Source organism: Hypanus sabinus, chromosome 15 (genome assembly GCF_030144855.1).
Source record: "Hypanus sabinus isolate sHypSab1 chromosome 15, sHypSab1.hap1, whole genome shotgun sequence".
Lineage (NCBI taxonomy): Eukaryota > Metazoa > Chordata > Chondrichthyes > Myliobatiformes > Dasyatidae > Hypanus > Hypanus sabinus.
This window is the reverse complement of record NC_082720.1, coordinates 18,270,886-18,298,875: the sequence shown is the minus strand read 5'-3', so window position 1 is coordinate 18,298,875 and position 27,990 is coordinate 18,270,886. Positions and strand designations below refer to the sequence as shown.

At 46.1% G+C, this 27,990-nt stretch overlaps 1 protein-coding gene across 1 annotated transcript in view; it reads right to left on the bottom strand.

The window, feature by feature from the left end:
* LOC132405333 (GDNF family receptor alpha-4-like) overlaps positions 1–27,762 on the bottom strand; it is a 57,163-nt gene extending 29,401 nt beyond the window's left edge. Inside the window, exon 1 of the mRNA XM_059990051.1 lies at positions 27,374–27,762. Coding sequence (XP_059846034.1) covers positions 27,374–27,413 — 40 coding nt within the window. The 5' untranslated portion in view covers positions 27,414–27,762. The remainder of the gene's footprint in view (positions 1–27,373) is intronic.
* Positions 27,763–27,990: the final 228 nt, after the last annotated feature.

Sequence of the window (27,990 nt, the reverse complement as noted above, 5' to 3'; positions counted from 1 at the left end):
AATTTGGAATTATGTTGCTGCCTGAGATAATTTATTAACAACTAAGGCCATGGATAATTTATTCTGGAGAGACAACTGGCACAATTAATTAATTTATGAATGCTAATTATGATGACAGGTTTCCCCCACTATCCGAATGTAGAGAGTTCCTATGAAACCATTCCTAAACCGAAATGTCATAAATCAAAGAAGCAATTACCATTAATTTAAATGGGAAAAATTTTTGAGCGCTCCCAGACCCAAAAATAACCTACCAAATCATACCAAATAGCACATAAAACCTAAAATAACACGAACATATAGTAAAAGCAGGAATGATATGATAAATACACAGCCTATGTAAAGTAGAAATATTGTATGTACAGTGTAGTTTCACTTATCAGAATCAGGAAGCCAAAATCGATTTGGAGAAAAAAAATCAACATGTACACGCTTGCGCACACAACTGCCCGTACAAGGTTTCACGGTGATGGTAGTCTTTCTCGGGGTAAACACACATATAAAGTAGGCGTCTTTTTTTTGTAAAACCGAAAATCCTCTTTGGTTCGTGAAAACAGGTACTAATATAGGTCTTCTGTAACAGCGAGCTGTCGAAAAGCGAACATTTGAAAAACGGGGCCACCTGTAGTATGTTCGTCATTGCTAACTGCATTAAATTATTCACCAATTCTGCAATGTCATGAATTAGATTAATTTGCTAAAGATTGTTGATTAAGATTAATTTGTAGATAATGGTTATTTATTTACAAGTCAGTCTGGATTAATTTATACAAAAGTAGATAGGGTTAATTTGTTCAGAGCAGTGATGCAGTGTCTCACTTTATAATAGGAAATGCAATTGAAATAACATGTTCCATTTTTTAATCTAGCTGATCTCTTAGAGATTTTCCTGCCTTTCCTCCACCCACTGAAAGCTCCAGATTTTGAAGCAAGCAGTTCTTTGCAGCTCATTAAGTTTGCACCATCCAAAAAAACCATTCAATTCATTCCCGTTTTCTGGTGCCCAGTCTTAGAATTCATCATTCTTTTCAGTTAATGTCCACACTTCTACAGAACATCGATCCTCTCACGCAATTTCTCGAGCCTCTTCATAACTTTATACATCTCAGTTAATTTTGCCAGGAAATTGGCTCAGAACAAGGATAGAGTGAGCAATGATGGAAGGCTGTGTTATAGAGATTGGTACTTAAAACAAATCATTTTCTTAATATATACAAACAGCTTGTACAATGAATTAAGGGCACAATTTTCAACAGCTTTTTGTGAACTGTGAAGAGGAGAGTAAATGACCTTAAGCAGAAGTGGACAGCTGGAATGGGTAGCAGAAGAAATTTAATACAGAGATGCACGAAGGTTAAATTTTGGAAAGACTGTGCTGATTGTTGATTGTCTAGCTTCCGAAAAGACACAATGTAATGTAGAGTGCACAATGTATAAGAGATTTCTGTGTGGATACGAAAGGGATGTGCATGCTTCACTGAAGTAATTGAACTAGTTGGAAAAGTAATTAAAAAGCATGCAGTTTCTTGGACTTTTTGATATATCTGGTTCCACCCAATTGTTGTTTTGCATCCGGTTCCAGGGAAAATATTTGAGGAAAGTTGCAAAGGTTACAAGTTCCTCTATTCTGGCATCTAGGATAGGATACAGGAGGTTGAAAGCCTGGACAACCAGATTCAAGAACAGCTTCTTTTCCATCACTATCACACTTCTGAACCAATCCCCTCTTTCACATCCTCTTCCCAGCAGTGCTACTGTGCGTTGGTCTCTTAATTCCAGTAAACAATAGGAGTGGGTACTTTAATCAGCTGAGTGGTGTTCTCACACCACAAATGGCCAAGCACTGTAGGAGAAATTCTGACCACACGTTGGCAATATCAGATCAGCTGCTTGCTATTGATTTCAATGGCAACACAAATAAACATCAAGGAAGATTTTAATAGCTGATTCTTTATCTTATGCTATGCTCCAATATCCAAAGTTGGAACTACCTTCATTACCATCTGTAATTTTCTGTCCAGTTTGCCCTTCTGCAATTTTAAATATCAATTAATTTAAGTGATATGTTTACCGTATAATTAATTAATAGCGAGGGTACCGGATGACGGGAATACATCTATCCCCATAGCAGGGTGATGAATTGCATAGGTGCCTCACTTATCATAGTCTCCAACTGGTGGGACTACTCAGAATACGGGGAAAAATTGCTTTTAACATATCAACACCAAAACAGACTAAAAAAAATCCGACCCTGGAATAAAACATGTTTTATGAATAACTGTAACATTTAGCACAGCTGATAACGAACAAGTGAATACAGAATATAGAAAATGAACTGAAACAACTCACTCTTGGGATCAATTTTCATCTGAGTGATTATTAATGTCAGGCTACTGTAAAATCAATTTGGGTAACTTACATTGCAAATCTCTCTGTAGTCTTAAGAGGTCCTTCATCAATCGTTCCTAAGATATTCTATGCACTCCAGTTTTTTAATTGGTTTATTAACTGCAAATCATATTGCCAATACAATGGACTATTATAATAAAGACCCTTCATTTATGTACCTGCTGTGTAAATATTTCTCCTAGAGGACCACAACCTTGCCAAAGGGTTTGGAGGCTTGTGTGCCTCAATGACCTGGAGAGCTATGTTGGCTGGATTCAAGGCTTTATGCTTCTGTTGGTAAGGTCACCCACACCGAACAGGTCAAAGGGTAGAGGCCAGACTGGTCCTCCAGGTTCAGGGGTTCAGTTCAGGGCTAACAACCCTGACTGGTCAAACAAAATAGTTACAGAAACAGTACATTGGCCCAGAGTTTGCAGAGAAATGACAGTAGTTTTACGCAATGTTTGTGCCGGGGAGCTTCTCTCAGACCCTGACCAGATTAGATCCAACGCTGGATCCAAGTCACTTGAGAGAGCTGAAGGGAACTAATTTAAGGATAATACTTTATTTGTAGTTAACGTGTTTGCTTTAAAATTTTAATTAATTACATTTCAATTTAAATTTCTATTTAAAATCTGTAATAATGTTTAAAGTTGCTTGATTATTTGCTTCATTTCTAATGTTTAAAGGATTTTAAATATTGGACTGTAAATCTGAGAAAGGGGCTGCAAAAGGAGCTTGTTTGGCCCATTCACCACCGGATTATCAGGACTTCACTATTTGTAAGACTGCCTTGGCTTTCAAGAAGCCCTTCCAGACCTCTAAGTAAAATTCAAATGGTGTCTGAAAATGGTAGCACATTGTATATTACAATAAGTAAATTCAATATTGTTCTGCACTGATATTATGTGATACAGTTTGCATATTTGCATGTTATATTTTGTGTACGTTGTGATTTCATTATTATTATTTCATTGAATACTATACTATTGATGCACCATCAATAACTCACTCTGAGACGTAAGGCGAGATATCGTCTTTTATTGACTGGAAGAAGGAACCAGGAGTGAGTGACCATCATATTACGTCCTGGAGACTGAGAGAGAGCATAGGCCTCAGATCGCCTTTATACAGGGGTCTGTGGGAGGAGCCACAGGAGCAGTCAGCAGGGGGCATGTCCAGACAGGCACATGTAGTTCACCACAACTATACAAATTATTTTCCATTCTACAGTGGAATTAGTTTGTACACAATGTCTATTAAATAGTGGAGACTGTATATCAGAAGGTTTGGTTATTGAGTGCAGTAAGTTAATGGACTTCAATTAATGTAGGCAGACAGATGATCCAAATTCAAAATTCAAATCCCCCAGGAAATGATGAATTGAAGCTGAGTTAATTAAATATACTTTGGAATTAAAAAGCTAGGGTCTGTAGTGTAATGGTAGCTATGAACCTACTGGATTGCAATGTAAAGACATCTGGTCTACTAATGAGCTTTAGGGAAGGAAATATAACATCTTACTCAGCCTGGGCAATTCTCTGGCATTTTGCCTGTTGCTTAACTTTCCCCTTGAATTAGCCCAGGGAAACTCTCTCTGTAAGAGCAGTTGAGAATGGGCAGTAAGTGGTGGTCATATGAATGAATAATAAACTGAATTGTGAATATTATGTTCACTGATTATAAATCTGAAAATGAATATTATATGAATTATATTGAATTTCATTAAAACATTGTATGGAATGCATCTAAATATTTGCTTTCATTGTGTAAGTTGCTTGTTGCTTACTCAGTTATAAATTGAGCATTGCATTAAGAATGTGATAGGTTGCAGATGGCACATTTCTTATTAGTTATTGTAAAGTGGATATTGATCAAAAATATCAATCTGCAAGCAGAAACGTAATCCACGTCATTATTAAAGTTCAAATTGAGCAGCAAATTGAAAGGTATGTTACAAGTTTTGAAACACCATGAATTTACTGATCGATGCAGACTCTGAAATCATGTAGCAGACCAGCTTTAGCCTCCCCATAACTTCAAAAAATTGCTAGAATTGCACAGAATTAATTCTTATGTTTAAACATTTTGCTGCCTTTGTAACAGGAGGACAACTGTAATCGAACTGTAATTGGATACGTTGAGCTGAAGTTTCAGGACAGAATCGTTCTTAGATTTCATAGTTTATATTTAACATTTTATCTCTCTCTCTCATAACCAATCTTTTAGTCCTTTTCTTTATTTCTCTTTTGAATTTTAATTTGCCTATTAATTCACTCTTTCCTCTGTTTCTCAGTCATTCAATCTCTGAGCTAAAGCTATTCTGCTTCTCTTTCACTGAGATTGCAGACAGTCCCTTTGCCCTTCCTCATTATTACCAGCTTCCAGCAAGTTACACCACAGAGACTGAGTGAATGAAAAGTAAATAGGTCAACATGTCGATGACCCTCACCAGCAAATTCCACAGCTTACAGTGGTTGGTCAGTTGGTCAAATTATTGTGATCTGGGGTATTACCAGTCACGTGATTCCATTGTGACAAAGGCTGCGTTTTTCACTTTAAGCAGTATTGTTACAGCATTGCTAACTCAAGAGGCAGTGAGCAAAAAGTCCAAATTATCTTTGCATTCACTTCACACCTTGAATCAATGATCCTTAGCTCACGCAATCAATAGTAACACTCAGCTCACACCCAAAACACTACAACAACGGAAAACTTACAAAAAGTAGTGGATACGGCCCAGTCCATCACGGATAAAGCCCTCCCCACCATTAAGCACATGTACACGGAGCGCTGTCGCAGGAAAGTAGCGTCCATCATCAGGGACTTCCACCACCAAGGGCATGCTCTCTTCTCATTACAGCCATCAGGAAGAAGGTACAGGAGCCTTAGGAGCCACACCGCCAGTTATTACCCCTCAACCATCAGGTTTTTGAACCAGACAGGGTAACTTAACTCAACTTCACTTGTCCTATCACTGAACTGTTCCCCCAACATATGAACTCATTTTCAATGTCTTGCCCCGTCATGTTCTCTATACGTATTGGTTATTTATTCATCTATTTATTTATTTATTGATGTTGTATTTTTAATTTTTCTCAGCTCTAGGTGGTAAAACCTGAGGTATGGGCATAGCTAATCACACTCATTTCTCGATTCAAAGATCCAGTGATTCAAAATGCTTTTATTATCAAAGTATGTGTGCAGTATACAACTCCGAGATTCATCTTCCCACAAAACACAAAACAAAGAAAATCATGGATCCCGTTCAAAGAAAAACATCACACTCCCAAAGTGAAAAAAGAACAAATCATGCAAATGACGATAAAAGCTAGAAAATAGAATATAAAACACCAAACCACTAAGTTATCGAAATAGTCCAGGCCTATTCAGCTCAGTTCAATCTAGTGCTGGGCTCTTCATCACCTGCCAGATCTGGAGCCAGTCTGTCCTCATCAAAATGCCAGAAAAATAGCAACAAAAAAGGAGCAGCTGTAAACCAGAAACACATCACAGAGTCCAAACCACAAACTGCATCGATTAAACCTTGCACAGGACCCAAGACTCCGGCACCTTCCTCTAGGATTAGCTGGAGAGAGAAAGATGGACGATTCACACTCCAGCACCTTCCTCTGGGAGCAGCGGGCGCGAGGTGGGGATGATATTGGCCACCCATAGGCAGATGGCACTGAACACCCGCTCGCCTTCCACTCTCGACCTCACTGATTTCAATCTACCTCTCCGCTTTACCGGTGAGATCAGCAAGTAATGGAGTCGGTGTAAGTCTCCCAGGCTCCTTGGTCTTCAGTCTGCACACTTCACTCAAAACCTCACCGAGCCTCCTCAAAGGCAGCAGAACACCAGATCACTCAATCAGCGTGAGGCCACACTACCACAACGTAGATCACAGGCTCCAACAGTAGCAGAACCACATTTGAAAGAAGAAGAAAAGAAGTGAGTTTTGTGAACTGTCAAAAGGATGTCATCCTTGGCCATGTTGTTTGCAAGTGCCATCAAATGCTGGGAACTGTAGGAATATTCTAATGCAGTTTAGTATCGTGGTTTTCTGGAGATTTACATAACACAGCTATGTAGGCCTAATTGTTTAATGCTATTGTGCAGTGACGTTGGTATAAAACCAGTGGTAGATATTACTATTGGGACAATGTACACCCTGTTCATGTTCCATAGTCTTTCAATTTCCTCTTTTAATTCGGCTTGTTTCTGATGATTTTTGCTCATTGATTTCTGTAAGTTATGTGTGTTTGGAATGGCTATATCTATCAGGTATCCTGAAATGGGAAGATGAGCACCCAGAGGTCACGGTATATACCGGTATGAATGACATAGGTAGAAAAAGGGAGGAGGTCCTGAAAGCAGACTACAGGGAGTCAGGAAGGAAGCTGAGAAGCAGGACCTCAAGGGTAGTAATCTCGGGATTGCTGCCTGTGCCATGTGACAGTGAGTACAGGAATAGAATGAGGTGGAGGATAAATGTGTGGCTGAGGAATTGGAGCAGGGGGCAGGGATTCATATTTCTGGATCATTGGGACCTCTTTAGGGGCAGGTGTGACCTGTACAAAAAGGAGGGGTTGCACTTGAATCTGAGGGGAACAAATATCCTGGTGGGATGGTTTGCTAATAGTGTTGGGGAGGGTTTAAACTAGATTTGCAGGGCGGGGTGGGATCGAAGTGAAGATGCAGAGGATGGGGAGGTTGGAGCACAAGGAGAGACAGCTTGGAGGAAGGATAGGCAGATGTTAGAGCAAAGATACACTCAGCCTGATGGTTTGAGATGTGTCTATTTTAATGCAAGGAGTATCATAAACAAGATGGATGAGCTTAGAACATGGATCAGTACGTGGAGCTATGACGTTGTGGTCATTACAGAGACTTGGATGTCTCTGGAGCAGGAATGGCTGCTGAGTGTACCAGGCTTTAGATGTTTCAAAAGGAACAGAGAGGGAGGCAAAAGAGCTGGGGGTGTGGCATTGCTGATTAGGGATGGTGTCATGGCTGCAGCAAAGGAGGAAGTCATAGAGGGATGGTCTACTGAGTTAGTATGGGTAGAAGTCAGAACCAGGAAAGGGGTAATAACTCTACTATAGACCCCCCCCCCCAATACTAGCAGGGATATCAAGGAGCAGATAGGGAGGCAGATTCTGGAGCAGTGCAATAATAATAGGGTTGTTGTGATGGGAGATTTTAATTTTCCTAATATTGATTGGCATCTCCTTTGTACAAGGGGTTTAGATGGGGTGGAGTTTGTTAGGTGTGTTTGGGAAGATTTACTGACACAATATGTAGATAACCCAACTAGAGGAGAGGCAGTACTTGATCCAGTATTGGGAAATGAACCTGGTCAGGTGTCAGATTTCTCGGTGGGAGAGCATTTTGGTGGTAGTGATCACAGCTCTATTGTCTTCACCATAAAACACGAGAGGGATAGGAGCAGACAATTTGGGAAAACATTTATTTGTAGAAGGGAGAAATATGATGCTATTAGGCAGGAACTTGGGAACATAAATTGGGAGCAGATGTTCTCAGGGAAATGCATGGCAGAAATGTGGCAAATGCTCAGGGAACATTTGCATGGAGTCTGCATAGGTATGTTCCATTGAGGCAGGGAAAGGACGGTAGGGTTAAAGAACCATGGTGTACAAAGGATGTAGAAAATCTAGCTAAGAAGAAAAGAAAAGCTTACAAAAGGTTCAAGAAACTAGATACTGTTAGAGCCCTAGAAAATTACAAGGTTGCTAGGAAGGAGCTTAAGAATGGAATCAAGGAAGCCAGAAGGGTCATGAGATGGCCTTGGTCAGCAAAATTAAGGAAAACCCCAAGGCATTCTACAGGTATGTGAAGAGCAAGAGGATGAACCGTGTGAGAACAGGATCTGTCGGGTGCGATAGTGGAAACGTGTGCATGGAGTCAGAGGAGGAGGCAGTGGAGGTACTTAATGAGCATTTTGCTTCAGTATTCACCAGGGGAAAAGACCTTGGCAATTGTGGGGATGACTTAGAAACATAGAAAACCTACAGCACAATACAGGCCCTTCAGCCCACAAAGCTGTGCCGAACACGTCCTTACCTTAGAACTACCGAGGCTTTACCCATAGCCCTCTATTTTTCTAAGCTCCATATAGCCACCCGTGAGTCTCTTAAGAGACCCTATCGTTTCCACCTCCATGCATTCCCACCCTATGCATAAAAAAACTTAGCCGACATTTCCTCTGTACCCAATTCCAAGCACCTTAAAACTATGCCCTCTCATGCTAGCCATTTCAGCCCTGGGGAAAAGCCTCTGACTATCCACATGATCAACGCCTCTCATCATCTTATACACCTCTATCAGGTCACCTCTCATCCTCCTTCACTCCAAGGAGAAAAGGCCAAGTTCACTCAACCTATTCTCATAAGGTATGCTCCCCAATCCAGGCAACATCCTTGTAAATCTCCTCTGCACCCTTTCTATGGTTTCCACATCCTTCCTGTAGTGAGGTGACCAGAACTGAGCACAGTACTCCAAGTGGGGTTGGACCAGGGTCCTATATAGCTGCAACATTACCTCTCAGCTCTTAAACTTAATCCCACGATTGATGGCCAATGCACCGTATGCCCTCTTTACCACAAAGTCAACCTGCGTAGCAGCTTTGAGTGTCCTATGGACTCGGACCCCAAAATCCCTCTGATCCTCCATACTGCCAAGAGTCTTACCATTAATGCTATATTCTGCCATCATATTTGACCTACCATCTGCATTCATATTTGATAGGAATAGAATGAGGTGGAGGATAAATGCATGGCTGAGGGATTCCAATGGGGGCAGGATTCAGATTTCTGGATCACTGGGATCTCTTTTGGGGCAGGTGTGACCTGTATAAAAAGAATGGTTTACACTTGAATCCCAGGGAAACCAATATCCTGGCGGGGAGGTTTGCTAAGGCTACTAGGGAGAATTTAAACGAGAATTGTTGTGGATGGGAACCGAACTGAAGAGACTGGGGAAGAGGAGGTTGGCTCACAAATAGAGAAAGCTTGTAGACAGTGACAGAGGGAGGACAGGCAGGTGATAGAGAAGGGACACGCTCAGATCGAAGATTTGAGATGTGTTTATTTTAAAGCAAGGAGTGTTGTGAACAAAGCGGATGAGCTTCAACTGTGGATCAGTACTTGGAGATATGATGTGGTGGCCATTACAGAGACTTGGATGGCTCAGGGACAGGAATAGTTACTTCAAGTGTCAGGTTTTAGATGTTTCAAAAACGACAGGGAGGGAGGCAAAAGAGGTGGAGGCGTGGCACTGTTGATCAGAGATAAAGTCATTGCTGCAGAAAAGGTGGACGTCATGGAGAGATTGTCTACAGAGTCTCTGTGGGTGGAGGTTAGGAACAGGAAGGGGTCAATAACTTTACTGGGTGTTTTTTATATGCCACCCAATAGTAACAGGGATATCAAGGAGCAGATAGGGAAACAGATCCTGGAAATTAAAGATCAGTAACTCTGACTTCAGTGGTGGGCAAGTTGTTGGAAATGATGCTGAGAGGCAGTATTTATGAGCATTTGGAGAAACATAATCTGATTAGGGATAGTCAGCATGGCTTTGTCAAGGGCAGCTCATGTCTTACGAGCCTGTTTGAATTCCTTGAGGATAGAACAAAACACATTAATGAATGTAGAGCAGTCGATGCAGTGTATATGGATTTCACTAGGCACTTGATAAGTTTTCCCATGAAAGGCTCCTTCAGAAAGTAAGGAGGCATGGGGGCCAAGGAGATCCCATGAACTGGCTTGCCCACGAAAGGCAAAGAGTGGTTGTAGATGGTTCATATTCTTCATGGGGGTCGGTGACCAGTGGTGTTCTGCAGGGATCTGTTCTGGGACCCCTCCTCTTTACGACTTTTATAAAAGACCTGGATGAAGAAGTACAGTCGGCTCTCCATATCTGCGAGGGATTGGTTCCGGGACCCCTTGCGGATGCTCAATTCCCTTATTCAACCTGTCTCAATGCAGTGAACCTTAGGACCCAGCGGAACCAAAGACCTTACTTAGCCTATCTCAGTGTTGTGGATGTTAGAACCTGGTGTCAGAGATCTGAATCCACAGTGTTTCTGTTCCCAAAAATAATCACAATCACGATTGAAAATAAAGTGGAAATGGTAAAGCGATCGGAAAGAGGTGAAACGCCATCGGTCATTGGAAAAGCGTTAGGCTACAGTCGGTCAACGATTGGAACAATTTTAAAGGATAAAGTGAGAAAGGCCCTGCCCCGATGAAAGCTATAATTATTAAGCAACACAGTGGTTTAATTATTGGGTTTTGGGGTTTTGGGTTTTTCATCCTCCACATCAACCCAGCACGACGGAGAGCACACGCAGGAGCGGTCTGTGACTGGATCGAACTGGAGCCCGGCGCTGAAACATACATTCTTACGTGTTTTATATGCATAGAAAGGTAAATTATATACTATGTACTAAGACAAACGTTTGACTAACTGATGCTAAATAAAACTGGATGTACCTGCTCCAACTTACTTAGTAAGAGAACATATGATTTTTTTCGATCCCGATCCACGATAACCCACGCACACCCTCCCGTATACTTTAAATCATCTCTAGATTACTTATAATATCTAATACAATGTAAATGCTATGTAAAATGGTTGTTATACTGCATTGTTTAGGGAATAGTGACAAGAAAAAAAGTTTGTACATGCTCAGACAACAAGTGCTGGAAAAGCACTTCCAGGTTTTAGCATTCGCGTTTGGTTGAATTCGCGTATGCGGAATTCGCGGATAAGAAGGGCCAACTGTAGAAGGGTGGGTTCGTAAGTTTGCTGATGAAAGAAAAATTGGAGGTGTTGTGGACAGTGTGGAGGGTTGTCAGACGTTACAGCGGGACATCAATAGGGTGCAGATCTGGGCTGAGAAGTGGCAGATGGAGTTCAACTCAGGTAAGTGTGAAGTAGTTCATTTAGGGAGGTCAAATTTGAAGACAGAATATAGTATTAATGGTAAGACTCTTGGCAGTGTGGAGGATCTGAGAGATCTTGGGGTCCATGTCCATAGGACACTAAAAGCTGCTGCGCAGATTGACAGTGTTGTTAAGAAGGCGTATGGTGGGTTGGCATTCATCAACCATGGGATTGAGTTCAAGAGCCTTGAGCTATATACAATCTTGGTCAGACCCCGCTTGGAGTACTGTGCTCAGTTCTGGTCACCTTACAGGAAGGATGTGGAAGCCATAGAAAGGGTGAGGAGATTTACAAGGATATTGCCTGGATTGGGGAGCATGTCTTATGAGAATAGGTCTTTTTCTCCTTGGAAGGACAGAGGATGAGAGGTGACCTGATAGAGGTGTACAAGATGATGAGAGGTATTTTTTGTGCGGATAGCCAAAGGCTTTTTCCCAAGGCTGAAATGGCTAACACAAGTGGGTATAATTTTAAGGTGCTTGGAAATAGGTACTGAGGGGATGTCAGGGATAGGTTTTTCAAACAGAGAGTGGTGGATGCGTGGAATGGGCTGTTGGCGGCAGTGGAGGAAGCAGATACAATAGGGTATTTTAAAAGCCTCCTAGATAGGTACATGGAACTCAGAAAATATGCAGTAGGGAAATGCTAGGCAGTTTCTAAAGCAGGTTACATAGTCAGCACAACATTGTGGGCCGAAGGGCCTATAACATGCTGTAGATTTCTATGTTCTACTTAAGTTGTTCTTGCTTGTTTATCCTGTAATATTACATTCGGATGGTTATTACGCATTATCCTATCAGTAACAATGGATCTGTTGTAATATCATTTGGAGGACCCTGACTCTAAAATTGGATCAGGTGTGTCCCCACAAACAAGAGAAAATCTGCAGATGCTGCAAATCCGAGCAACACACACAAAATGCTGGAGGAGCTCAGCAGGCCAGGCAGCATCTATGGAAAAATGTACAGTCAATTTTTCGAGCTGAAACCCTTCAGTCCTGCTAGGAACTTCTGGACTATGCTAGTGGTGTTTAGCATTGTGGCTTCCTGGAGATTTACAGAGTTATTGCTGTATAGCTGTAACTGTTGAATGCTATTCTGTAGTGACTGTGGGATGATATTACTAATGGGACAATGTACACCCTGTACTTGTTCCATCGTCTTTCAATTTCCTCTTTTAATTCAGCATATTTCTGGTGTTTTTCACCTATTGATTTCTATATGCCATGTGCATTTGGAATGATAACAGTACATCTATTAAGTAAGTTGTCCTTGCTTGTTTATCCTGTAATATTATATGCAGACAGCTATTATGGATTGTCCTATCATAATAATGGATTGGTTGTAATATAATTTGTAGGAGGCTGACTCTAAACTGGATCAGGCTTCTATTCATAGTAAGGTAAGGTGTCTTTTATGAGATTGTATTTTAAAGCTAGATTTTAGTGAATAATGCTTGCTATTTGATTGTTCCTGTGTACTTAATCAGATTGGGTTAAACTGCTGCAGGAGCCTGTAACGTGTTGGATTGTTTTTGGTTTCCCGGTATTTTATGTGTTTATGACCTTTAATTTTTTGGTCTTTAAATATTTATTTTTGATTATTTTTACTTTTTTATTATTATTTATTTTTGTATGGACACAGCTTGATTTTTAATTGTACATTGGTTTTTGTCTGTCCTGTTGTCTTTCACTAATTTTATTGTGTCTTTTGTATTTACTGTGATTGCCTTCAAGGAAATAAACCTCAGAGTTGTATATGGTAACATATGTACTTTGATAATAAATTTAACTTTCAACTTTGGACCTATTGTTCAGACATAAATTGGGAGGGGCGGGTCTCTACATTCTGAACCAGTGCTTGCCATGTTGGCTTGGATGATTTTGCTGCCCATTGTACCTTCCTGAAACAGGAAATAAGCTCCTCTGACTAAGAATTGAGGTGTTATTTTACACAGTGACTTGCTTATAATTGTTTCTTGAGCTCAACAGAATTTCTGGGATTCACTGAACAGCGGATCCAAGAGTAAAATTGAGGTAGGAATTGAAAAAAACTCCGAGTAAGGATTGGGAAGTAGGTTGGAGAGAGGGGATGGAGTCAGACAATGAATTAATGTAAAAATAAAAGCCATTATTGGACCCAAACATGAACTTCCAGTGCAAGTAAAGGTGATCTTCACAGCTCCCATTCCATCAAGTTGACCCAGACATTGAGCAGGCAAACCAGTGATTGTTAAAAGGGACCGCAGGAGGCTGCTTCAGAACGGTGTGCTTATTTGTTTCAGAATCACTAAGCCGAGTTCTCCCTGCCACAAAAAATACCCAGCCCCATCTTTTGGAATGAGCTACCCAGCCTGCTAGCCCGATGTTAGAGACACTAGACTTCCCCTCCACAGCAAACTGTAACTATGGTTATAGAATGAAGTCTGGAGCTCATGACACTAGACACGCACCAGTGTGCACAGCTATTGCCCCCTTGACTTATCTACCATTGTACTAGAATGTCATGGTGTCACACAGTCATACAGCAAGCAAACAGACCTTCTACCCATCCAGTCCATGGCCACTATCAAACACCGATTTACACAGACCGAATACTAATCCCAATACTAAACCCAACACTAATCTCCTCCCACCAGATTCAACCACTCACCTACACACCAGTGCAATTTACAGTGACCAGTTAATCTACCATCTCGAATAGCTTTGAGATAAGGGAGGAACATTCAAACTCCAGACCCAGGTTAAATTCTGCCGTTGCCCATAAAGAGTTTGTATGTTCTCCCTGTGACAGCATGGTTTTGTTCCCACTTTCCAAAGATATGCGAGTTACTAGGTCAACTGGTCACATGCGTGTAACTAAGCAGTGGGGGTTCGAAGGACTGGAAGGACTTGTTACTGTGCTGTATTTTAAAATAACTTTTTTAAAATTGGTAACTCAATACCCAAGGTCAGGATTGAGCTCAGGTCATAGGAGAAATGAAGAACAGCTATGCTAATAGAACTGTCGTGCTACTATCCATTTTCTTGATCAATGATGCTCCAGTTCATTTGACACTACAATAGCCCAGAAGCTTGTAAACCTTACTTAGTTGAGTATGAACTATCCTATCAATTTAAAACTAACTTTGTTTGAAAGATTCACCTGATTGGGAATTCAAAGCCATAGAAAGTACATCAAGGAAACATCCTTCAGTTTACTAAGTTCATCCTGACTACGTCCCTACCAGAGGAGGTGTGAGGCACTCCTTCCCTCCACTAGCCTGCAGGTCACCCTTGGGCAAGGTATAGCACCTGGTTAGCCCCCTTGATCAGGGTCATGTGAAGCCATGGGAACAGCTACAGCAGATCACAAGTCCTGCTTGTGTGACCACTGACACCAGGTAGACAATTTCTGAAGAGTATTGATAATGGCTGGGGGTCATCCACCCCGTAAAGACACTGCCCAGAAGAAGGCTGTGGCAAACCAATTCTGCAGAAAAAATTGCCAAAAACAATCACATCATGGAAAGACCATGATTGCCCACATCATACGACACAGCACATAATAAAAGAACAGTATACATTAGTTCCATTTTTATTATCCCCATATTCCCATCAGCTATTCCCAGATTCCACCAGTCGCCTCCACAACGGCCAATTAATTTACCAACCTACAAGTCTCTGGAATGTGCAAAGAAATCTTTTCATCTGGAGAAAACCCACATAGTCACAGGGAGAGTGTGCAGACTCCACACAAACAGCACCCAAGGTCAGGCCTGAACCCGGGCCCCTGGCACTGTGAACCACTATGCCATTCTCAAAGTTTGCAGATCACATAACATTATTTCTTCGAAGTTCCACCAAGTCCACATTATTCCCTGATACACTAAATTGACTGGTGCATGGATAGAAAAGGTTCAGGAATATGGACAAATGGGAACATTGGCTAGCATCGACCAGTTAGGCCGAAGGCCCTGTTTCCATGCTGTATGACACCATGACTTGAAATAATCCAGCTAGTAGCTGTAAGCAAATATATTGCAACAATTCCAAAGGAAGACCAAGACTTCCTTCTCTGGACAATCAACAATGAGTATTGGCCTTGACAGCACCTGACACGTGTTGAAAGCAATTTTAAAAGAATAATCAAAATACCGTAAAAATGTTTTAGGGGAGCTATGATGAATATATACAATTCAAAATTTTACATTCCAAATAAAAATAAAAATAAACACTGGAAACACTAGTGTAATGGAAACCTGGGAAGCAAGTCATAGAATGAAATCTGATCAAGGATTTCAAGTGGGTAATGCGCAGAATAATCAAGCCTTGAGAATCAGTAATAGGCTGAAATTTAATTGGGAGCTTCAGGCAATTTTTATACGCAATGGACTACTGAAAGTGCAGTAGTCTGATTGAGGGATTGCAGACCACAAGACCATAAGAGACAGGAGCAGAGTTAGGCCATTTGGCCCATTGAGTCTGCTCCGCCATTCCATCATGGCTGATCCATTATCCCTCTCAATCCCATTCTCCTGCCTTCTCCCAATGACCTCTCATGCCCTGACTAATCAAGAACCTATCAACCTTTGCCTTAAGTACACCCAATGACCAGGCTTCCACAGCTGTCTGTGGTAACGAATTCCACTGATTTACTATCTTCTGGCTAAAGGAGTTCTTCCTCATCTCTGTTTTAAATGGACGTCCCTCTATTCTGAGGCTGCGCTGTCAGGTCCTAGACTCCCCCACTATAGGAAACATCCTCGCCATATATACTCTATCTACTTTTCAACATTTGATAGGTTAATTCTTCTAAATTCCAGCGAATACAGGCCCAGAGCCATCAACCACTCCTCATATGATAACCCTTTCATTCCTAGAATCCTTTATATCTCCTCCAAACCTTCCCGAAGATCAGCATATCCTTTCTTAGAAAAGGGCCCCAAAACTGCTCACTATAGTCCAAGTGCCTTATAAAGCCGCCGTATTAAATCCTTGCTTTTGTATTCTAGTCCTCTCAAAATGAATTTGCCTTCCTCACTACAGACTCAACTTGCAAGTCAACTTTCAGGGAATCCTGCATGAGGACTCCCAAGACTCTTTGCAACTCAATTTTTTAAATTTTCTGCCTGTTTAGAAAATAGTCAACACTTTTGTTCCTTCTACCAAGATGTATGGCCACACACTTCCCAACACAATATTCCATCTGCCACCTCTTTGCCCATTCTCCTAACCTGTCCAAGTCCTCCTGCAGACTCACTGCTTCCTCACAACTACCTGCCCCTCCGCCTATCTTCATATCATCTGCAAACTTGGCCTCAAAGCCATCAATTCTGTCATTCAAATTATTGACATGTAACATAAAAAGAAGAGGTCCCAATACAGACCCCTTGGGAACACCACTAGTCTTCGGCAGCCAACCAGAGAAGGCTGCCTTTGCCTCCTCCACCCAATCAGCCAATGCTCTATCCATGCCAGTATCTTTCCTACAATACCACGGGCTCGTCGTTACACAGCATGGAATCGAATCACAATCAGGTTTAAGATCGTTGCATACATTGTGAAATTTGCTGTCTTTGCACAGCAGTACATTGCAATACGTACAAATTTAACTATCAATTCCAATAAGAAATGTATATTTTTAATAAAATAAATAGTACAAAAATTTTTTTAAATAAAGAAAAAAATGTAGTGTACATGGGCTCACTGACCATTCAGAAATCTGATGGTGGTGGGAAAGAAGCTGTTGCTAAAACATTGAGTGTGTGTCTTCAGGCTTCTGTACCTCCTCCTTGATGGTAGCAATGAGAAGAGGACATGTCCTGGCTGATAGATGAGGTTTTTCTGAGGCATTGACTTTTGAAGATGTCCTCGATGCTGGGGAGGCTAGTGCCCATGAGGGTATTGGCTGAGTATGTAAATCTCTGTAGTTTTTTTTCAGTCCTATGCAATGGCCCCTCCATATCAGATGGTGATGTAAACAGAATGGTTAGTTGCACATCTAACATAGAACCAGTTAGTTGTACATCTGTAGAAATTTGCAAGAGGCTGTGGTGACAGACCAAGTTTCCTCAAACACCTGATGAAATATTGCCACTGGCATCAATTGCATCAATATGTTGGGCCCAGGATAGATTTTCAGCACTGTTGACACCCAGGAATTTGAAACGGCTCACCCTTTGCACTGCTGATCCCTCGATGAGGACTGAAGTGCATTCCCTCAACTTCCCCTTCCTGGAGTCCACCATCAATTCCTTGGTCTTGCTGACTTTGAGTGCAAGGTTGTTATTGCAACACCACTCAACCAGCTGATCTATCACTCCTATATGCCTCCTTGTCACCACTTGAAATTCTGCCAACAATAGTCATGTCATCAGCAAGTTTATAGATCACACTTGAGCTGTGCCTAGCCACACAGTCCTGGGTGTAGAGAGAGTACAGCAGTGGGCTAAGCAGGCATCCTTCAGGTGCACTGATGTTGTTTGTCAGTAAGAAGTTGTTAGCTCTGGTTCGCACAGACTGTGGTCTCCCAAAGAAGTAAATGGCTGCAGAGGAAGGTACAGAGGCCCAGGTATTGGAGCTTGTTAATTTGTACTGAGGGGAAGATGATGTTGAACGCTGAGCTGTACTCAATAAACAGCGGCCTTCTGTAGGTATTGTCATTATCAAGCCAGGAAGACTGGATCCACTGCAGACCTATTGCAGCGACAGGGACCTATTGCGCAGTAGGCCAAGTCCTTGATTAGGCAGAAGTAGATTCTGGCCGTGGCCAACCTCTCAAAGCAGTTCATCACAGTAGCTCTGAGTGCAGCTGGGTGGTAGTCATCGAGTCAGCTCACCCTACTCTTCTTGGACACTGGTACAATTGTTGCTCTTCTGAAGCAGGTGGGAATCTCCCACTGTAGCAGAGAGGTTGAAGATGTCCCTAAACACTCCCACTAGTTAGTGGGTACAGCTTTTGAGTGCCCTACCAGGCCCTTCAGCCCAACTCATCTGTGCTAGCCAAGTTGCCTGAGTCCGCCCATTTGTTCGACTTTGGCCCATATCCTTCTAAAACTTTCCTATCCAAATAACCTTTAGACTTCATACTTGTATCTACCTCTCCCAGCTCCTCAGGGTGCTCGTCCCAAATACTCAACAGCCTCCGTGTGAAAAGGGTGCCCCTCAGCTCCCTTATAGATCTCCCTGTTCTCAATTTAAACCTGGTTTGGACTCCCCTACCCTGGGGAAAAAATGCTGACCAATCACCAAATTAATACCCCTCATGATGTTATAAATTTCTAATGTCACATCTCAGCCTCCTACACTCCAGTCCCAGCTGCTCCATCATTTCCTTACGGTTAAAGCCCACCCCCCCCCCCCCCGATATCGTTATCATCCTCATAAAGCCTTTGTGGACCCATTTGAGTTTAATAGCAGCCTTCAGCGGTTCAGGAGGACAACTTTAATGCTCTACTGAGCATTGTTGAGCCTAATATCTCTCTGCAGTATTTTACAGTCAAACATTGCCATATCTGGCACCACCATTTTGTGCTACGATAGTCTGAAAATCTATTTCAGGAGCAGAGCTGAAGCTACACAACCATCAGGGAGCTGGTTTGCTGCTCACTTACTGGGGACCCTTCTCTCTTGGTTCCTCACTTGTTAACAAGGCCGATAAGACTACAAAAGTTGACAGAAATCAGTCTGTTATATCAAAACAAGTGAAAGGCTAATACGGGGGGACTCAGAGGGACACACCACGTTACAAAATATCGTACTCTATCCTACAAATAACTCAAGTACCATTTCACTTACAAGAGAGATTTCTTTATATAAAACATCAATCCACACACAATTGTTGCTATGAAGCAGAAATATAATTTTCCCATTCTCCCGAGTTTTACTTCCACATTAGGAGTGAAAATAACAAGCCCAACCAAAGAAAACCTTCTGTCTGCTGCTTTACTTGCACACAAGTCAAGGTTAGAGCACAAACTCTTTACAACATCGCAGTGTTGAAGTTTGACCCTTGCAGACTGCTGCCAGGTGCTTAGATTGGAACGAAACATCTGTCAGCTTATCAACGGCCTGCTCATTCGCTCCAACTAACCCTTTAGTAGCCTCAATCATATTATTTGGGTCTAACAGGATCCTTGTAACATGTGGACTGCACTGGTGATTTAGCACGAACCTGCTGGCACTCCACCAATATTGTTCTGCAAATGTACAAATGCTCCAGCTTAATACTGGAGATATTGTACAAATGCTACTAGTGATGTGTGTGTGAGGCATGCAGGTGGTTTCCTGCATATTGCATCTAACTGATTGCCGTCATTAGGTCATTGGCACAATTCATGCCAGGTCTACAGATGGTATTATATAGGGGATAATGTCGGATAGTATTGAGGACAGATGGGATTACTCAGAAGCGATTAGGGACTGTGATGATACATCTTAAGCACAAAGTACACTGCAGATGCTGTGGTTAAATCAACACGTACAAAAGCTGGATGAACTCAGCAGGTCGGGCAGCATCCATTGAAATGAGCAGTCGACGTTTCGGGCCGAGACCCTTCGTCAGGACTGAAGAAGGAGGGGGCAGGAGCCCCATAAAGAAGGTGGGGGGGAGGGTGGAAAACCAATCAGATCAAGGGGTGGAGGAGGGGAAGCAGGAAGGGGATAGGCAGGAAAGGTGAGGAAGGAATGTAAGGGGAAAGCACTATGTGTAGTAGAAGAAGGCAGAATCATGAGAGAGGTGATAGGCAGCTGGAAGAGGAGGCAGAGTGAAAGTGGGATGGTGGAAGGGAGAGGGAGGGAATTACCAGAAGTTGGAGAATTCAATGTTCATACCAAGTGCTTTCCCCTTACATTCCTTCTTCACCTCTTCACCTCATATTGTACAGATATGATTGGGTAGGAATTTGGTATGGATGATTCAATACAAGACATTATTATGAAGGAGGTCTGCCTTAGGTGTGCAGACATCACTGTGCTGGTGCTGTGGTACTATTCAATTCAAAGTGCGTTTATTATTAAAGAATACATAAGTTATACAACTTGAGATTTGTTTGCTTACAGGCAGTCACAAAGCAAGGAACCTTGAAGAGCCAAATTAAGGCCCCCGCACCCACAGAGAAAGAGGAAAACAAAACACAAAACGAATCATGTGAACAGTCGAAGCAACAACAGCATTCAGAACCAATTTGAGTCCTTAGATCCAAATCCCAAGAGCAGCCTGGAGTAGGCCCAAACCTTCAGTATTCAGTTCATTGTAATAGAAACATAGTAAACATACAGCACAATACAGGTCCTTTGGCCCACAAAGCTGTGTCAAACATGTCGCTACCTTAGAGCTACCTAGGCTTTACCCATAGCCTTCTATTTTCCTAAGCTCCACGTAGCCATCTAGAAGTTTCTTAAAAGACCCTATCGTTTCTGCCTCCACCACTGCCACCGGCAGCCCATTCCACGCACTCACCACTCTCTGCATAAAAAGACTTACCCCTGACATCTCCTCTGTACCCACTTCCAAGCACATATAGTGGGGCAAATCGCTGCAAGGTTCACAGGCACGAAGCACAGCAGTCAGGGGCAGTCCCACAGCCTCTGCTGTGATAGGGGAGCCCCCAGATTACCTGGGTTGGTGTTTAAATTGTCTGAACCTCACACTAGGACCTGGCCCCACCATGGTGAATTGCTCTGGGAATAGGTTTTGTAGCTGGAGAAGCTGTTCTCAACTCTCCAAATCGGCTCAGCACCCAGAGCAATCCAACCTCACCTGACAGCCTGGCTTCCAGTCTATCTAGGCTAGTGGTCACCAACCATTTGAAGCCCAAGATCCCCTACTTCGGCCATAATGAAAGGCAAGATCGATCCCAGATCGATTAGTTACACACATGCGCACTGGGGCAGAAAAGACCGGAAGTAAAGCCCCACAACCCGGAAGTAGAAATAATATATAAACACCAGGGGTACCCATCCTTTTTGCACCGCGGACCGGTTTAATATTGACAATATTCTTGCGGAATGGAGTGGGGAGGAGGTGTTAAACAGACCAGAATACAGCGATACTCGAAGCAGCTTCCTTATGTCCAGTCTATTCCACAACTTAGTTTTCATGGCTCTCGGCACTTAGCCTCTGTCCCGCTTGCTCACGTTTTTTCCGCTCAAAAAACTCAAAGGGTTTGTCTTTAAGTGCAGGGTGCTTGGACTCAAGGTACTGAAGCAGTTTTGAGGGCTTCACCGCCTCATTAGACAACCTCCGGGTCTGAGCTCCATCCTCTGCCCGCCCACCACCAGCCATCTTGGCCAGGTGCAGCTGGTCGTGGGTGGGGTGAGAGGACAAGGTCAGGACCAGAGTGCCCCGTGCTGGGGCTGTGGCGGTCACAGTCCGGAGAGAGTGACCAACTGAGTGACGAATGCGACAGGATGTGCCCGGCCCCCCGTAGGATCTATCGGCCGACAAAAGTTGGTTTCAGTAGATCACAGCGCGGTAGCTGCTCTGCTACTTACAGAATCCTGAGCCCGAATTAGATCGTCTGTGAATACTTTAGCACCAGCTTCCCCACGGACATTCGGTGTGGTAAACAAGTTTAGAGATAAACAGGTTTATCTGTCCGCGCTCCAGGCCAGTAGCGATGGCATTTCCTGCCTGGCCGCCCGAGGCCGCCAGTCATCCCTGGCGCGAGGGTATCAGTGGGTTCAGGCGACTGATGACCTCGCGCGTATTCAAGTTCAACAGTGGGTGTGACAGGGAATGAGGAGAGGTGCAGCTGACTCATATCGTTTCCTCGCGGCCCGGTGGGTGGGGACCACTGAAGTACACTGTGTAGTGCACGGGAGCTACACGCATGCGCACTGGGCAGAAAGAACGGAACTAAAACCCCGCAACCCGGAAACAATCTCTCAACAGTGTGTGTGTATTTACTTTTCATGTTTTTTTGGGATCTGCTGGGGAAGTCTCAAAGATCGACCAGCCGATTGCGATCGACGGGTTGGCGACCACTAATCTAGGCCAACATTAAGACTGTCCAAACAGCATATTGTACCTCGCATTAGAACCCGGGGCTTGCTGTGGCAAATGGCTCTGGACCTAGAACACACCACCCAGGGATTCGCTGTCGAAGAAGCTGCTCTCGACCTCTCCATATCGGCTCGGCCCTGACAACAATCCGCCCTCGCACCCGGGCCAGCTGGATGGGCATCGGAATGCCTCCGTGCTGTCTTTTCCCCTCGGAATCGTTCACTCCAACCAGCGTGGCTCCAACTCCAGGGGTGCCAATTTTGCAGCGCACATCCCTCGGGTTCGCTCGCCTCTTCATTGCTTGCGGTGACAGTTTACCACAATTTACTTCAAAAAAAGTGTCATTAACAATGTTTTTAATAAAATTCCTTTCCAGTAAGCTGCTGCACATCCTTGGTAGTGCCATTTTAAAAAGGTGACATAACACCTATTATACACAGGTGTGAGTTAAAAAATGGAACACGGTAATTGATATTATGCATACATCCTGGAGCGGAGTTTATAGTGTAGGTATTAATGCCAGACTATAGTAATTCCTTCTGTCGCAAGTGAGATAAGTCAGCTGGTTGAGTGATCTTGCACTCAGTCAGCGAGAGCAAGGTTTGATTGTGGGCTGGGAAACACACCAGATCTTATCGAAAGGCAATGAACTTCTAGTTCCTGAACGTTAGCATCGGGGAGGATCTATCCTCAGCCCAACATATTAATGCCATCATGAAGAAGGCAAGCCAGATGCTCTGTTTCATTAGGAGTTTGAGACTAGGTAATGACAAAAAAAAAACTCTTACAAGTTTCTGACCTGCCGGAGAGCATTCGGGTCGGACAGTGTTCTGTTGGGTCAGAGGGCGTTCTTGACCAGCCGGAGGACATTCTGACCGGTCGGAGGGCGTTCTGACGGGAAGGAGAGGGTGCTGACCGGTCGCAGGGCGTTCTGACGGGAAGGAGAGAGTTCTGACCGGCCGCAGGGCGTTCTGACGGGAAGGAGAGGGTGCTGACCGGTCGGAGGGCGTTCTGACGGGAAGAAGAGGGTTCTGACCGGCCGCAGGGCGTTCTGACGGGAAGGAGAGAGTTCTGACCGGTCGGAGGGCGTTCTGACGGGAAGAAGAGGGTTCTGACCGGCCGCAGGGCGTTCTGACGGGAAGGAGAGGGTGCTGACCGGTCGCAGGGCGTTCTGACGGGAAGGAGAGCATTCTGACCGGTCGCAGGGCGTTCTGACGGGAAGGAGAGGGTGCTGACCGGTCGCAGGGCGTTCTGACGGGAAGAAGAGGGTTCTGACCGGCCGCAGGGCGTTCTGACGGGAAGGAGAGGGTGCTGACCGTTGGCAGGGCGTTCTGACGGGAAGGAGAGGGTTCTGACCGGTCGCAGGGCGTTCTGACGGGAAGGAGAGCATTCTGACCGGTCGCAGGGCGTTCTGACGGGAAGGAGAGGGTGCTGACCGGTCGCAGGGCGTTCTGACGGGAAGAAGAGGGTTCTGACCGGCCGCAGGGCGTTCTGACGGGAAGGAGAGGGTGCTGACCGTTGGCAGGGCGTTCTGACGGGAAGGAGAGAGTTCTGACCGGTCGCAGGGCGTTCTGACGGGAAGGAGAGAGTTCTGACCGGTCGCAGGGCGTTCTGACGGGAAGGAGAGGGTGCTGACCGGTCGGAGGGCGTTCTGACGGGAAGAAGAGGGTTCTGACCGGTCGCAGGGCGTTCTGACGGGAAGGAGAGGGTTCTGACCGGTCGGAGGGCGTTCTGACGGGAAGGAGAGGGTTCTGACCGGTCGGAGGGCGTTCTGACGGGAAGAAGAGGGTTCTGACCGTTGGCAGGGCGTTCTGACGGGAAGGAGAGGGTGCTGACCGGCCGCAGGGCGTTCTGACGGGAAGGAGAGGGTTCTGACCGGTCGCAGGGCGTTCTGACGGGAAGGAGAGGGTGCTGACCGGTCGGAGGGCGTTCTGACGGGAAGGAGAGGGTTCTGACCGGTCGGAGGGCGTTCTGACGGGAAGGAGAGGGTTCTGACCGGTCGCAGGGCGTTCTGACGGGAAGGAGAGGGTTCTGACCGGTCGCAGGGCGTTCTGACGGGAAGGAGAGGGTTCTGACTGGTCGCAGGGCGTTCTGACAGGAAGGAGAGGGTTCTGACTGGTCGCAGGGCGTTCTTGACCGGTCGCAGGGCGTTCTGACGGGAAGGAGAGAGTTCTGACCGGTCGCAGGGCGTTCTGACGGGAAGGAGAGGGTTCTGACTGGTCGCAGGGCGTTCTGACGGGAAGGAGAGGGTGCTGACCGGTCGCAGGGCGTTCTGACGGGAAGGAGAGAGTTCTGACTGGTCGCAGGGCGTTCTGACGGGAAGGAGAGGGTGCTGACCGGTCGCAGGGCGTTCTGACAGGAAGGAGAGGGTTCTGACTGGTCGCAGGGCGTTCTTGACCGGTCGCAGGGCGTTCTGACGGGAAGGAGAGAGTTCTGACTGGTCGCAGGGCGTTCTGACGGGAAGGAGAGGGTGCTGACCGGTCGCAGGGCGTTCTGACGGGAAGGAGAGGGTTCTGACTGGTCGCAGGGCGTTCTGACGGGAAGGAGAGGGTGCTGACCGGTCGCAGGGCGTTCTGACGGGAAGAAGAGGGTTCTGACCGGTCGCAGGGCGTTCTGACGGGAAGGAGAGGGTGCTGACCGGTCGCAGGGCGTTCTTGACCGGTCGGAGGGCGTTCTGACGGGAAGGAGAGGGTGCTGACCGGTCGCAGGGCGTTCTGACGGGAAGGAGAGGGTTCTGACCGTTGGCAGGGCGTTCTGACGGGAAGGAGAGGGTGCTGACCGGTCGCAGGGCGTTCTGACGGGAAGGAGAGGGTGCTGACCGGTCGCAGGGCGTTCTGACGGGAAGGAGAGGGTTCTGACCGGTCGCAGGGCGTTCTGACGGGAAGGAGAGGGTGCTGACCGGTCGCAGGGCGTTCTGACGGGAAGGAGAGGGTTCTGACCGTTGGCAGGGCGTTCTGACGGGAAGGAGAGGGTGCTGACCGGTTGCAGGGCGTTCTGACGGGAAGGAGAGGGTTCTGACCGTTGGCAGGGCGTTCTGACGGGAAGGAGAGGGTTCTGACCGTTGGCAGGGCGTTCTGACGGGAAGGAGAGGGTGCTGACCGGTTGCAGGGCGTTCTGACGGGAAGGAGAGGGTTCTGACCGGTCGCAGGGCGTTCTGATGGGAAGGAGAGGGTTCTGACCGGTCGCAGGGCGTTCTGACGGGAAGGAGAGGGTGCTGACCGTTGGCAGGGCGTTCTGACGGGAAGGAGAGGGTGCTGACCGGTCGCAGGGCGTTCTGACGGGAAGGAGAGAGTTCTGACCGGTCGCAGGGCGCTCTGACGGGAAGGAGAGGGTTCTGACCGGTCGGTGGGCGTTCTGACGGGAAGAAGAGGGTTCTGACCGGTCGCAGGGCGCTCTGACGGGAAGGAGAGGGTGCTGACCGGTCGCAGGGCGTTCTGACGGGAAGGAGAGGGTTCTGACCGGTCGGAGGGCGTTCTGACGGGAAGAAGAGGGTTCTGACCGGTCGCAGGGCGCTCTGACGGGAAGGAGAGCATTCTGACCGGTCGGAGGGCGTTCTGACGGGAAGGAGAGGGTGCTGACCGGTCGGAGGGCGTTCTGACGGGAAGGAGAGGGTGCTGACCAGTCGCAGGGCGTTCTGACGGGAAGGAGAGGGTGCTGACCGGTCGCAGGGCGTTCTGACGGGAAGAAGAGGGTTCTGACCGGTCGCAGGGCGTTCTGACGGGAAGGAGAGGGTTCTGACCGGTCGCAGGGCGTTCTGACGGGAAGGAGAGGGTGCTGACCGGTCGGAGGGCGTTCTGACGGGAAGGAGAGGGTGCTGACCGTTGGCAGGGCGTTCTGACGGGAAGGAGAGGGTGCTGACCGGTCGCAGGGCGTTCTGACGGGAAGGAGAGGGTGCTGACCGGTCGCAGGGCGTTCTGACGGGAAGGAGAGGGTGCTGACCGGTCGCAGGGCGTTCTGACGGGAAGGAGAGGGTGCTGACCGTTGGCAGGGCGTTCTGACGGGAAGGAGAGGGTGCTGACCGGTCGCAGGGCGTTCTGACGGGAAGGAGAGGGTGCTGACCGGTCGCAGGGCGTTCTGACGGGAAGGAGAGGGTGCTGACCGGTCGCAGGGCGTTCTGACGGGAAGGAGAGGGTGCTGACCGGTCGGAGGGCGTTCTTGACCGGTCGCAGGGCGTTCTGACGGGTTGGGCAGACGCTCCAATGCACAGGTTTGATAGAGGTTGCGGAGAGTTGTAGACTCAGCCCGCTCCCACACGGGCACAACACGCCCCAACATCAAGGACACCTTCAAGAGGCGGCACCTGACGAAAGCGGCATCCATCGTTAAGGATATTCCCTATTCTTGTTACTACGGTCGGGGAGGAGGTATTGGAGCCCACAGACCCAGACTCAGCATTTTTGGAAGCAGGTTTCAGAACTGTCCATGAACCCATGAACACCATCTCCTTTTCTCTTGCGTTAATTTTAAATCTACCTTTGTAACTTCTTGCATCTTGCACTGTTCTGCTGCCGCAAAACACCAAATTTCACGACATATGATAAGCACCATGATTCTCATTCCGACTTTCTTAAAGAGTGAAGTAAACGAACGGCAGAACCGTTCTTGTTCTTTCCGATTCCGGAGACGCCAAACCCGATCTACCGCACCTTCCGCGTTGGCAGCTGCCAAGTACCGTGCCGGAGCCCCTCACATTCGTCTGCCTTCATATCTCCCCGTGTGCCCCGCCGGTTTATTAATACCGACCCCGTGCGACGGGATAAAAGAACGTGTCAGAGAGTCTGCCTCGATTTACTCGTCTAGAAATTGTGAAAGAGAGCGTTTAATCGTTTCCCGATCTTATGACGCGGATCTCTGCTGTTTCTCAAACTGGACTAAGAGCGAAAAAGAGAAAAGCACGAAACAAAAGCTTTGCAATTCTAAAAGAGAAACGTTTTAAACCGAATTTGATGTTGTGTATAAAATTCATTCCGCTACCAGAACAGCAGTGATCCTGGGGGTTCGCTAACCCTACCGGGAGGTGCTGTACTCACCGACCAGGGCAAGCAGGAGGGAGACCCCTGGGACCATCATTGTGGCGCTGGCCGGTCGCCGCCGCTCGCTGTCGGCTCTCACACTCGCGTCGGCTTCGCCCTCCCGTTGCCGGAGCGGCACATCCGCACTCAAACTTCACCAGACAGCCCGCGGGGGGGTCTCAGCCGTCTGATGTTGGGTCAAAACATCTCCTTCTAGTTGGTAATATTTTCCCAACTTCTCATCTTGAGGCGAACGCCATGCACACACACACAGAGGTCACCGAGGGCTGTTAATCTTGTGCTCTCCCTCGGTGCTCAGGAACAGCCCGTCGCTGTCCGCGTCCCCAACTCTCTCCCTCCTTTCTCTTTGTGTCGCCGGTCACCGCTGGATTGCTACAATATCACACCCACCCACGTGTCGAGGAGACGGCGATACTCAGCCAGTGACTGCGTTAGAGCAGGTGCCGGCGTCTCCACCCAGAGGAACCGGTCACACGGTCACTCACACTCACACACTCTCTCTCTCTCACTTACACACTCACACTCACACACTCTCTCTCTCTCTCACTTACACACTCACACTCACACACTCTCTCTCTCACACACACACACTCACACTCACACACTCTCTCTCT